This window comes from Odontesthes bonariensis, chromosome 4 (assembly GCF_027942865.1).
Source record: "Odontesthes bonariensis isolate fOdoBon6 chromosome 4, fOdoBon6.hap1, whole genome shotgun sequence".
Taxonomy (NCBI): domain Eukaryota; kingdom Metazoa; phylum Chordata; class Actinopteri; order Atheriniformes; family Atherinopsidae; genus Odontesthes; species Odontesthes bonariensis.
This window is the reverse complement of record NC_134509.1, coordinates 18,487,170-18,500,685: the sequence shown is the minus strand read 5'-3', so window position 1 is coordinate 18,500,685 and position 13,516 is coordinate 18,487,170. Positions and strand designations below refer to the sequence as shown.

General features: G+C 44.8%; 1 protein-coding gene, 2 non-coding genes and 1 pseudogene across 4 annotated transcripts; 1 reads left to right on the top strand and 3 right to left on the bottom strand.

Annotated features, from left to right (window-relative positions):
- Positions 1–364: 364 nt before the first annotated feature.
- On the top strand, positions 365–454 carry trnay-gua (transfer RNA tyrosine (anticodon GUA)). The gene is given in 2 exon segments: positions 365–401; positions 419–454. It is a non-coding gene; the product is annotated as a tRNA-Tyr (tRNA).
- Positions 455–1,496: 1,042 nt separating this feature from the next.
- trnae-cuc (transfer RNA glutamic acid (anticodon CUC)) lies at positions 1,497–1,568 on the bottom strand. The gene has a single exon. It is a non-coding gene; the product is annotated as a tRNA-Glu (tRNA).
- A 365-nt stretch (positions 1,569–1,933) lies between these two features.
- Positions 1,934–5,735, bottom strand: LOC142378611 (E3 ubiquitin-protein ligase TRIM21-like). 2 transcript variants are annotated; one of them, XM_075463319.1, is made up of 3 exons: positions 5,602–5,735; positions 5,003–5,076; positions 1,934–3,391 (listed from the first exon to the last, which is right to left on the bottom strand). In XM_075463319.1, the coding sequence occupies exons 2-3, from the start codon at positions 5,028–5,030 to the stop codon at positions 2,259–2,261; spliced, it is 1,161 nt and encodes a 386-aa protein (XP_075319434.1). In that variant the 5' UTR covers positions 5,031–5,076; positions 5,602–5,735; the 3' UTR covers positions 1,934–2,258. The 2 variants fall into 2 exon arrangements, with proteins under 2 accessions (XP_075319434.1, XP_075319435.1); XM_075463320.1 differs by lacking the exon at positions 5,003–5,076.
- A 1,679-nt stretch (positions 5,736–7,414) lies between these two features.
- LOC142378610 (nuclear factor 7, brain-like) lies at positions 7,415–10,319 on the bottom strand (annotated as a pseudogene).
- Between the last annotated feature and the right edge of the window lie 3,197 nt (positions 10,320–13,516).

Genomic DNA, 13,516 nt, shown 5'->3' with positions numbered 1-13,516 from the left:
CGCTGCGCGTTCTCATACTAGTTTCTATTGGGTCAGTCTCTCGCTTCCCGACTAGGCTTCCGTACTGCGGAAGTGGGCGTGGTTTTGTCTAAACTGGGTTGGAAAGAGGATACACGCTCCTGGGCCGGTCCAGCAAAGTTACATAGCGCAGTTTTTCCAACTCAGACCCCCAAAGGGCATAGGAGACAGGCCAATCGTAATATTAAAACTCATTCTAGCCGCACAATTTTTTTCAAGCTGTTTTTTTAAGGAAGAAATGTTACATAGTATTATTTTAAGGTGAAAGAAAACAATGTGGAAACTATACAACATGGCGGACATGTGTGTATATTTAAAACGACCCGGTGTGTTTGGGAGCTGAGCCCCTTCGATAGCTCAGTTGGTAGAGCGGAGGACTGTAGGTGTATATATATCAGTGATCCTTAGGTCGCTGGTTCGAATCCGGCTCGAAGGAGGTTGTTTTTATTTAATTTTCACATTTATGAAACACATTACAAATATTATTTGTACAACAAACAGATGCATTATGCACCTCAATAAGCTAAAGACAACCAACTGTCAGAAATTCACCATTTATCAGACAATGTACACTGTTTCTGTGAATGTTGTACAGTATGGGATCTTGAAGTTGTAAAATTGTTTGTGCATGTGTGTAACAAAGTTATGCGATGCGGTTAGTCTTTTTGATACTCACGGATTAAACTGAAGAAATTTTGTAGTGGATAGCCTGAGTAAGTAAGGATATACCGTTTTTATAGTGACAAAAGAAGCATCTGGTGAGCTCTGCTTCTGTCGCCTCCACACTGACTCCGCTGATTGCACGTCAAGCAGCAGGAGTTTCTCTCACTTGTGTGCAATGAAATCGACGGTGATCAGAGTAATTTGTGATTATTATCAGTACAAGCAGAGCGAGTCACAACTTTAATGAGTGCGGTTCAGTTTGGCATTATTGTCAGTCTGTTAGAAAAACATTTTGTTTTATTAAAATCAAAAAATGAAATGAATAGGCTGTAAAAATAATAGTACTCGACTGGCAAGTCAATATGCAACGTGCTGATTGGCTATTCACTCAGGCGTCAAAACCGGGTCAAAATTCGTACTTGTAACTTGAGTTTTGTAAACTTGTAACTTCAGGGTCGCACTTGAAGGTGGGAAATTTGTGTGTCTGACGGATTTAGTTTTACACATGCACAAAATGTTCCCACAGATACAAATATGTTTTACACATACACAACTTTTGTTACACATGCATAAATTGTTTTTACAACTTCAAAACGTTACACATGTGAACATCATTGTACAGTGCAAAATCTTTCTGACCCTTATGTGATCCCATACACTTGCGTCTAATGGTAATCACTGTAGATTAACGACACATCAGAAACGTGTTTGACGGCGTGTTTCTTCGGCATCGTGAGCTACAACTGATGTCAGTATCCTAATGTACATTATTAGACAAAAGTTCTTTTTTGCAACGAAGCCGAACAAAAAGGTAGTTCCCTGACCGGGAATCGAACCCGGGCCGCGGCGGTGAGAGCGCCGAATCCTAACCACTAGACCACCAGGGAAGCCATTCGCTACTACGTTAAAAAAAAAGTTAATATAAATAACTATAACAATGACCAACGACGTCAGACTGTTTGAGGCGCTTTTACATAGATCATCTGTATGATGTCGTCATTAAATTCTGCACAACACTGACTAAGTTTGATTAATTCTAATAGATGGAACCAGAGGTGTAGCACGAAATTCTGAGCCCTATGTATAAACTATCTTGGTGGGCCCCATGCTGATGTTATATTGATACACGCCTAAACAACATCAATAGATATTTTTCCAATGGTATAAGACAAAGATAATAAATAAATCTTAGTTTAACCTTTATATTGAGAAAAGCTTAATAGATAAGTATAATACAAGTCAAATGGCGAGACTTCAATCATCTTTATTCCTATTTGCAGAAAAAATGCAGGTAGATGACATTAGATTCGGTTCTGTGTGAAAATCACAAGGTCAAATGTGGATTGAATTATTCTACAGAGGGTATAGAATCTTTAAAACACACATAAGTCATTGTTTTTATTTGCAGGAAGAGCTCCTGCTTCTAACACTGCAAGAAAAAAGAAAAACGTGCATGCATTTTACTTTCTAATTACTTACAGGATCCTTCATCACCGGGTGATGTATCAGTGTGTGGTCCTTTGATTCACATTGTAACTTTAAACTGATCCGAATGAATTTTTATATGTATTGTTTTACTAAGTGGGACTGACTGAGGTGATGATCAGAGGGGCAAAGTTTTCACCATCATCATTACGGCCTGGATCAAAGAAGGGGAGTAGTCTCTCGGTGAAGAAGCAGCCGGTAAAGGAGTGGATCAGAGCCGCAGCATCCACATCATAAAAGAGGACAACACCCTCCTCATAATCCACAAACACCCCCACCTTCTCAGGACGAGACCGAAGGGAGAGACGGACCGGAGGGCCAGCTAGAGCCCTGTATTCATCTTTATTTCTCATCCATATGGTCCAGTAACCACTCTGAGGGCATCGGTGGACGTCTCCCTTCCTGTTCATCGACTCTTTGGCGACTCCTAAAGTCCAGTCGGTTTTTCCCTTAACCTGAATTTCAAAGTAAAATTTGCCAGAGGAGATTCTCTGCTTTCCTAAAACATAAACAGGTGAATAAGTAAATCCCTTCGGGTTGTCTGAGAGCTTCCACTTGGAGTGACAGCATCTCACTTGTTTTCGGTCATCAGACAGGATGAGTTGGGGATACGACGTATCGGGATCAAAGGTCACATCCACAGCGTAGCGCTGGACCCTCATCAGCTCCTCCCTGATGAGCACTTTGGGAATTTCCTTCTTCATCACCTCAGCAACTTTCTGCTCCAACTCCCCCTCTGAGTCTTCACTGAGCTGCACTGAGAGCCGGACCTCCTCCATCTTCAGTCGAATGTCTTGGATGACTTCCAGAATGTTTCCAGCAGTCCCTGCACTCAGAGCAGCGTCTTGATTCATGTGGGAGAAAATAAAGAAGACGCACACCAGACAGAACACCAGGGTTGTTTTGCTGTTGTTTCCGCTGCAGACGTCACCGTGAGCTTCTCTTGGAATGGCAGCTTGATGCTCTGATCCGCCGCCCTGAGCCGACCGTCTGAACACATCGACCATCTCTGCAATCAGAGAGTTAACCTGCAGCTCCGGTGTTGGGTAGAACATCTTTTGACACAGGGGACAGTGAAATGGGACGTCGTTATTCAGGGGTTCTGTGATGCAGCTTTTGCAGAAGTTGTGTCCACATGGTGTGCTGACCGGCTCGGTGAACACATCCAGACAGATGGAGCACAGGAAGTGATCCTGAGTCAGCAGACAGCTGGCAGCAGACATGTCTGCACCATGAAAACAGATGACAAAGAGTCAATCAAACAGCAGAAGGAAGATTGTTTAAAGAAAATCCTGATTTAAACACATTTCCTTTTTTTATCCTTTTCTAAACTCATGATCACAACTATTAACAAAGCTGTTCCAGGTCATGATCTTTTTCATGTTTTTCTGTCATATTTGCATAAAAACTGTAGAAAATCAGTAAAATGTCCTTCAGTCAGTGCTTGAGTGGCCAAGAACTGGTGTTCATATCTGTCAGTTTCATTTATTCTCAGAAATCATCAGTTAGGAAGAAGGACAAACACCTCATCCTGACTGAAAGCGAGCTAAACTGACACGATACGATGACGAAATTTCGCGAGGGTGTCTGGATATTCAGCGTGACGATTTTGTCGGGAGTGATTCTATTGGGGTCCGTTTTGGCGACCTCAGAATCGGGTCTCTGCTTTTTACGGACGATGTGGTTCTGTTGGCGTCGTCGGGCCGTGACCTTCAGCTCTCACTGGAGCGGTTTTGCAGCAGAGTGTGAAGCGGCTGGGATGAGAATCAGCACCTCCAAATCTGAGACCATGGTCCTCGGCCGGAAAAGGGTGGAATGCTCTCTCCGGGTTGGGAATGAGATCCTTCCCCAAGTGGAGGACTTCAAGTATCTCGGGGTTTTGTTCACGACGAATGGAACAGGAGATTGACAGGCGGATCGGTGCGGCGTCTGCAGTGATGCGGGATCTGCACCGGCCCGTCGTGGTGAAGAAGGAGCTGAGCCAGAAGGCGAAGCTCTCGATTTACCGGTCAATCTATGTTCCTACCCTCACCTATGGTTACGAGCTGTGGGTAGTGACCAAAAGAAGGAGATCGCGAATACAAGCGGCCGAAATGAGTTTCCTCCGCAGGGTGTCTGGGCTCTCCTTTAGAGATAGGGTGAGAAGCTCGGTCATCCGGGAGGGGCTCGGAGTAGAACCGCTGCTCCTCCGCATCGAGAGGAGTCAGATGAGGTGGCTCGGGGATCTGGTTAGGATGCCTCCTGGACGCCTCCCTAGTGAGGTGTTCCGGGCCCGTCCCACTGGGAGGAGGCCCCGGGGAAGACCCAGGACACGTTGGAGAGAATATGTTTCTCGGCTGGCCTGGGAACGCCTCGGGGTCCCCCCAGAAGAGCTGGAGGAAGTGGCCGGGGACAGGGACGTCTGGGTCTCTCTGCTTAAGCTGCTGCCCCCGCGACCCGATCCCCGGACCAGCGGAAGATAATGGATGGATGGATGATTCTATTGGTTCAGAAACTTGAAACACCGAGTTCTCTGGCTCCCTTCGGTTCAGATCTTTGTGGTACGGGTGTTTGGGGTCATGAACCATTGGGTGCTGTTCCACGGTAAAGATCAGCTTCTCCTCGTCCATTATTCCCTGAGTGATGCTGACCTGTTGCTAACTAGCTTGTCAACAGGAAGCAGCGTGTTCATTTCAACCAACAAGAAGAGTTTAGGGGCGGGACGCCGCCACGAAATGTCGTCCAGATAGAGACAGCGCGGGCGAATTTTTTAAGGGGTCGGCGTCATCGCTGGACTGAGCGACGTTGCTCGCAGCATGTCAGGACAGGCTGATTGAAAAGTACGCTTTCTACTCACTTTTTATCGCTCGCTCGCTCGCTCGCATTCAGTCAGGATGGGGTGTAAGGGTGTAATCCCCCCAGTACGTCCACCTTTTCTCAACAAACAACAGGCAAACAATGAGAGGAAATCAGGAACAGATGAACTCAAACTGAATAACAGAAAAACCAAACAAACCCTGACAAATGTCCTTCTGAAAGCACACAAAGCTGGTTCAGAAAGGTGAGAAAACTGTTGCTTTGAACTCTCTCATGGTTCATGTTTAAAATGGAGCATATATTATTTGTATATTGTATAATATATATGGTGAGTTTATGAATGAGGGTTAAAAGTGTTCCAGCTGAGTAGCAGCTGCTGGCAGCCAGCCTGGAGGGGCGGAGAGGGGAGCAACATCCGGTCTTTGTCAGAAAGGTTTGAGCACGAGCCTTCGAAAGAAGCGCGTTAGACATAAATTAGAAGTTTGATGCTGATTTAATCTGTAAACTATGCAAAGAGAGCCTCAGGATGAAAAAGAACACGGCTGGAAGACAAAGCTTCATCAAGAGTTCAGTCTGAGAGGCTCCAAACAAACAGGCAAAGATAAAGTTTTGTTTTATTGTGATTGCAGCTGTACTCACCGGTGCTCAGCAGAGACTCTGAGCTGGTAAAAAAACTCTGGAGAGAAGCAGTTTGACTTTCCTCAGAAGTAAAAACGTCTCCCCACAGCAGCTCAGGTGCCGAAAACGGAAAGTGAAAGTGTGTCGGAGGCTGAATAAAGGTTCCTCTGAGCCACTTCCTGTCACCTGTGCTGCTCCACCTCTCACTGCGGCTCCGTGTCTGGATTCAAAAGGCAGAGAAATGCCCCTTAGGGGGTCCCCGAGGTCAGAGAGATCTGTGTCAGGGTGCTGAGGCGAGGCCTTGATAACCAGTGATAAAACCCCATAGAGGGATGATCAAGTGTTTTCCTTTCATTTGTTTTTATACGATACAGTATCTTTATGATATGAGGTGGCTCGGGCATCTGGTTAGGATGCCTCCTGGACGCCTCCCTGGTGAGGTGTTCCGGGCCCGTCCCACTGGGAGGATGCCCCGGGGAAGACCCAGGACACGTTGGAGAGACGACGTCTCTTGGCTGGCCTGAGAACGCCTCGGGGTCCCCCGGCAGAGCTGGAGGAAGTGGACAGAGACGCCTGGGTTTCTATGCTCAAGCTGCTGATGGACGGATGGACAGGAGCTTTAAAAAGGGTCCTGATGCCCGTTTCAAACTGTTTCCAACAACAAAGTCAGTTTGAAACTAAGAGCAAACATCTGTACGTTTGGATGTTCACAGCTGGAACACGATGGCGGTCTGGTCCGGGTGACAGCCTTCACACTTCCTCAGATGATCCACACTAACAGAAACATCAGCTTTAGCTTTAATGGAGCCAAACCTCTGAAATGTGGACACAGCCTGACCCGAAGCCAATCACAGCTTCCTCTGCGCGTATCACCTGCAGCTTACCTGTCCTGTTGGTTTACCACCAAAAACTACCAAATGTGACATTCAGGAGTATTTTATCAGTGAAATGTAAGATTAAAAGCACCACTCCAGCAAAAAAAGACCTGATGATGTTTCATATCCTCGGTTCCTGGAAACACTGGATCACAGAGGTGAGAGAACAGATGTCCAGTTCAGTCTGAAGGCAGATTAAGAGCGAAGGAGTCAACATGGAGGATTATTTTGATGCCTCACCCTGCAGTCAGCGAGCCTGGTGATGATAAACCTCCTCTGTTCCTCCTGCTCCTCTCACCATCTGAAGGGAAAAGCCCCAGCTGTCGTGATCCGAAGGTTTCTGTCTTCTGCTTTCCCTTTTCCTTCCTCTTTTATTTTGCAAAACTTTCCTCACTTTGTATTCTGTTAAGTTTCCTTCTGTTCTCCCTTCTCTCTATTTGCTGACTTCCTCAGCTGCTGATCATTTTGTTATTCTCTCATATCCTTGTCAAATCATTTCATGTTTCTCGTTAGTTTATTAATTTACGTCTCGCTCTCTTCCGAGTCCTGCACCTGGGCCCAAACCCCTGTCCAGGTGTGGGAGCAGGAAATATGCCGAAGTGGACTCTTTTCCTCATGAACATCACTGGGCATGTTCCAGCCTCACATCTGGCTGCTAAATTTCCATCCAGCTGAAGTCAAAACATGCAGCTGAACCAGTTCTTCTGATCCTCAAAATATTCTATCAAAAACAGCTGTAAATATTCACACCCTCTCAGTTCATATTCAAGCATCAAGTAAAACAAGCTCGTTATTTATAGGATGATTTTAATTCAGAACTTTACAATCAGTCAGCGATCATGATTTAGCCATCAGAAGCAGACCAAACTACATTTATGTTCCGATACGAACAACACAAAGCCAAAGCTGCTCCAAAGAAAAACAGCATGAAGACTGAAAAATAGAACATTTGCATCGCTTTACTCGGTGTGCTCCACAGAGGAGATGACCAGAGGTGCAGAGTTTTTACCACCGTTATTAAGAGAGGGACTGAAGTATGGGTAGAGTTCCTCAGTGAAGGAGCAGCCGGTAAAGAAGTAGATCAGAGCTGCAGCATCCACATCATAAAAGGAGACCAGACCCTCCTCATAATCCACAAACACCCCCACCTTCTGAGGAGCAGACTGAAGAGAGAGGTCAACTGAGGGACCAGCTTTAGCTTTGTACTCATTTCCATTCCTCAACCATATGGTCCAGAAACCATTCTGAGGTCTCAGAGTGATTTGTCCCTTCCTGTTTATCGACCCTCTGGCGACTCCGAAAACCCATTCAGTCTTTCCTTTAACCTGAACCTCAAAGTAGAATCTTCCTTTGGTGAAACCTTGCTTTCCTAAAATGGAAACACATTTGGAGAATCTCTTTGGGTTGTCTGGAAGATTCTTCCTCACGTCACCATGACTCACTTGTTTTCCATCATCAGACAGGATGAGAGCAGGATGTGCTGTGTCAGGATCCAGAATAACATCCACTGCGTACTGCCGGACCTTCTTCAGCTCGGCCCTAACCAGCAGTGTGGGAATTATCTTCTTCACCTCCTCATTGACCATCTGCTGCAGATGAGCAGCAGAGAAGGACTCCACCTCCATCTTCTTCCTCTTCAGCTGAGGGATGAGCTGCTCCAGCTCCTGGATGAAGACCTCAGCCTGCACTGCAGTTGTCCTCTGCCTCTCTCTAATGGTCTCGATGAGCTCGGCTTGACGTCTTTCTGAGGACTCCCTCAGATCCGTAAAGGCCTGTACTACCTCTGCTATCTTTCTGTCTGCATCTTCACTACTGCGCTGCACAGACAGTTTGATCTCTGCTATCTTCAGCTAACTTTCCTGGATCATCTGCTCAATATCAGACTCCATCTTCACCAACTCTGCCTGTCTTCCTTTTCCTTCTCCTGTCAAAGGAAGATTGTGTAGCATGTATGCAAAAACTATGAAAACACACACCCAGAAAGTCCAGGATTTCCAAAAGGTTCCATAGCTGACGTCACAGGGAACTTCCTCTGGACTGGCAGCTTGTTGTCCTGGGCCGATGTCTCCAACCGACCGTCTGAACTCATCAGCCAGGTCAGACATCAGAGTGTTGATCTGCAGCTCTGGTTTTGGGGAGAACATCTCTTTACACATGGGACACTGGCACCTGCCATCAACATCCCAGTGTTCATTGATGCACTTCTTGCAGAAGTTGTGTCCACATGGTGTGGTGACTGGATCAGTGAACACATCCAGGCAGATGGAGCACATGAACTGGTCTTCAGACCTCCGACTGCTGCCGGCAGACATGTCTGTGCCCTGAGAACAGAAAGAAGAGCCTCAAAAAGAAGACCTTGGAACTACAGGAGAATTTGGAATATATTCTGCTCTTTGGCTCCTCCTTCAGAAGATAAGCAGAAGCTGACCTGGATAGGTTGAACTGCTCTGTCGTGCAGGCCTCTGGAGAAATGTTCGTGTGTTTCTGCCTCTCAGGTGTGGGACCAGGACCTGAAACAGGAAAATATCCCAAATCAGTCCAAAAACTCAGGAACACAGTGATAAAAAACAACAAAATACACACTTTCAGGTAAAGTTAACTGCAGTTACCAAAGTGCATTGATTTAATCTTTTTCAAATGTATATCCATCCATCCATCCATCTTCTTAACCGCTTAGTCCCCAGGGGGTCGCTGTGGCAACATGGAGAGGAGAGAGGCCCCCCGCTACTTCCTCCAGCTCATCCTGGGTGACCCCGAGCCGCTCCAAGGCCAACTGAGAGACATAATCTCTCAAGCTGGTCTTGGACCGACCTGGGGGTCTTGTCCCACCTCCAAAGGAAGGCGACCAGGAGGCATCCTGATCAGGTGCCCGAACCAGGAGGAGCAGCGGCCTTAGTTTGAGTCTCTCCCGGAAACTGCCCGGAAAATCGAGAGCTTTGTTTTGTGGCTCAGCTCCATCTTCACCACAACAGCCCGGCACAGTCGCCTGCGGCTGATCTCAGCATCCCTCCTCCCATCACTCATGACTGACACCCCGAGATATTTAAGCTCCTCCACCTGGGGTAGGACACCAGTAATCCAGTGACTTTAAATTGCTTTTGAGTTTTATTTAATGAGAATGAAAAATACGAACAGATCAGGCTCAGTATCTCACCTTTTTTATAGCCTTTTACCACCAGAACAACTTTTAAAGCAACCTTTACCCTCTGTCACAGGTTTATAACGATATAATATTGTTATATTATATTGTTATAAACCGAATATAACAGCCATGTGACGCAGATCCAGAACCACACGTGATCCTGAATCTGCCCGTGTGGGCTTTGACATGTAGAGGAATCAAGTGTGTGTGGCAGGTAACTCTGATGTTTATCTCCATTAAACTTTCACTTTTATACAGATTATATTCAGCTTCCAATTTAACATGTAAATAACCTGTTTTAATTACCAGTTATTACACTGTAAAAACCTCAGCCCTTCCTCAGGAAGGTGGTGGGAGAAATTCAAACTTAAGACGACCACACAGACACTGAACTGAGATCTGCAGCACCGAAAATACAGACGTTCCATAAATATTCCCCAAAAAATGCTTTAGATGCTTCATCTGCAGCAATCTTACAACACAGATACACAAAGGTTGTTTTATATATGAGAGATAATACAGAAGATTATTTTATCAACTGGGTTCACAGATTAAAAAAAAGCAAAGAAAAGGGTTCACAGATTAAAAAAAAGCAAAGAAAAAGATAATAGAGTAATTTATAAACTGATTCATGAAGATCTGTTCAGATTCTCACCTGTTAACGGCTGGTTGAGGTGATCTATGGAGACTCTCCACTGTCGTCCACACACGCTGCTGCTCTGAGTAAATAAATATATTCTCTCTCCTTTTTTACACGCATTCGTACCTTTTCAGGTGCCAAGCGGTTCGTGCTGCCTGTACATCTGACAAACCTTTTTGCCAAGGTAACATTTGACACCCTATCTTCTCTCTGCTCTCATGTGATTGGCTGTTTCATTTATTGGTTCACTATCAGGGTTAGATAACCCTGATAGTGAACCAATAAATCGTACAGCTAACCCACTTTTATGAAAGTGAAACTTTTATGGACTGATGAGGGGAAAAGCAGAAAATGTCCAAAGAAAAACTCTGAAAGACCTTCAGGTAGCTGGAGAACTGTCGATCAGGACACTTCAAGAGATTACAGGAAAGTCTGGCTGCTTAGAAGGAAACAGGAAGAAATGAGAGCTGGATCAGGACTGTTAGTCAGTATTTTATATCTGTTGAGTCTTACAAGGAAGGATGACTGTTGCCACTAAATAGCATCTCAACTGTCTTTTGTTACAATAAAACAACTTTTCATAAATATGTTTATTAATTTGCATTTTGAATTGAAGTCAGAACAAAACTCAGGATGTGACGTGTGTTTTAGCCTCTCAGGTGAGAGGAGCCACCTCCTCACTTCCTCTCTGTCGTTCACCTTCTCCACCAGCAGGTGGCGCTACAACACTAATGCTTCTCCAACACTGATGTTCATCTCAGGATGGATGAGAATCAGTTTCCTCTTTGCTCTGGTTGCTGATTCGTTGTAAACTGAATGTAAAGTATCATCTTCAACAGGGTGAATAAATCAGCCTGATATGAACAGTTTCATGGTCGTGCTTTCATTCAAAGCGACTTATAAGGACAAAGGATGACAAATGTTTAGGTTTGTAAAGGAAAAAGGGGGGGTAGAGTACAGTTAGTGATTAGTTGTTCTAAGAGGACGTACTCTCAGAAAAGTAGAGTTTTCAAGAGCTTCATGCAGGTAGAACAGGGTGCACCAACAGTCTTAACACTTTTCCTGTGCCCCTTCATGATCATCATGCAGCTCTTGGTTGCTTTCTTTGCTGCTGCAGACGTTTTAGTCTTCTTCTTAGCAGCTGGCTTCTTGAATCTGTTTGTGGCTACCTTCTTAGCCACCTTTTGGGGAACTTTGGGGTCCTTCTTTGACTTTATTGGAATAGTCTTAATAGCTTTCTTGAGCCCCTTTGTGGTCATCATGCGGCTCTTAGCTGCTTTCTTAGTTGTTGCAGACATTTTAACCCTCTTAGCAGCTACCTTCTTGGATATGGCTGCGGCAGTCTTTTTAGCCACCTTCTTGCGAACTTCAGAGGCCTTCTTTGAGTTTAGTGCTTTTGTGTTTCTTGCAACAGTCTTAACACTTTTCCTGTGCCCCTCCATGATCATCATGCGGCTCTTGGTTGCTTTCTTTGCTGCTGCAGACGTTTTAGCCTTCTTCTTAGCAGCTGGCTTCTTGAATCTGTTTGTGGCTACCTTCTTAGCTGCGGCTTTCTTTTCAGTCACCTTCGGAATTTTAGGGACCTTCTTTGAATTTATAGCTTTTCCCTTTATTGCAACAGTCTTAACACTTTTCCTGTGCCCCTCCATGATCATCATGCGGCTCTTGGCTGCTGTCTTAGCTGCTGCAGGCATTTTAGCCTTCTTCTTAGCAGCTTCTGCTTTCTTGGATCTGTTTGTGGCTACCTTCTTAGCCACCTTTTGGGGAACTTTGGGGTCCTTCTTTGACTTTATGGGTTTTTTCTTTATTGGAATAGTCTTAATAGCTTTCTTGAGCCCCTTTGTGGTCATCATGCGGCTCTTAGCTGCTGTCTTAGTTGTTGCAGACATTTTAACCCTCTTAGCAGCTACCTTCTTGGATATGGCTGCGGTAGTCTTTTTATCCACCTTTTTGGGAACTTTGGAGGCCTTCTTTGACTTTAGGGCTTTTGTGTTTCTTGCAACAGTCTTAACACCTTTCCTGAGCCCCTCCATGATCATCATGTGGCTCTTGGCTGCTTTCTTAGCTGCTGCAGACGTTTTAGCCTTCTTCTTAGCAGCTGCAGCCTTCTTGGATTTGGCTGTGGCTACCTTTTTAGCCACCTTCTTGCTTTCAGATAATCTCTGCACCAAGTTGTTGTTTTTCATCTTCTTTAAAACCTTTATGGTTACATTCATTGCCCGAGAAAGTGTGAAGGTGTGCATCATCAGATCCACGGTCTCATGCCTGTTTGCTGTCTCCAGTTGGGACTTTGTGAGGGGGGGCTTCATGTCAGAATGTTCCAGATACCACTTGAACCGTTCGAAGTCCTCCTTCCTCAGTTCTTCCAGAATGTTGAAAATGTTCTCTGGTGTCATTGTCTAAAAAAACCAAAACACTGTTTTAAAACATAATTGGATGTATTAAATGTTTTACAGAAATAAAGTACACAGAGGTTATTGTAAAGAAAACATGATGAAATGAAACATAAATGTTTCACCCAATGTTACAGAGAGATAAAGATAAAGCCCTCATGCTGCCTCAGGAAACTGCAGGAGACCCAGCTCTTACTAAACTAACATCTCCCAACCAATCCCAGCTCAGCCTCTCTTTACAGACAACCGAGCTGACCAATCAAATTAAGACAACACATAAAAAGGCTCGCCTCCGGGCATGTAAATGGTCTGAAGAAAACAAGCTGTGTAAAGTTTTATACTATAGTTTTTTTTAAATATTAGAGTCATTTATAAACTAATTCATGAAGACCTGTTCAGATTCTCACCTGTTAATGGCTCATTAAGGGTAATTTATGGAGACTCTCCACTCCCGTCCACACACGCTGCTGCTCTGGATAATATGAGGATTTCTTCCCTCTCTTTTTTTCATCTGACACACCTTCTTGTCAAGGTAACATGTGACTTCCTACCTTCTCTCTGCTCTCGCGTGATTTGCCGTTTCACTATCAGGCCAATGAATAGTACTGAGCAGATACAGTTAAGTGGGTCAGCTGTGGACTTTACTTGCTTTTCACTGTTTATTAAACCCTTATTGGCTGAAAGGAGGGTGTAAACCTCTAAAAGACCTCTACATCTGACCACCTTCACTCACATGAGTTCGATCTCCTGCTCTGGGCTGTTTGTCCTGAGACATAACAGATGGTTACAGTTGGGAGATAACTTTGACTTTTATGTCATTGCAGACAGTATGAACACAAGTATTTAACATATTTTTCTCATCATCTTTGCATCCATTTTTATATTT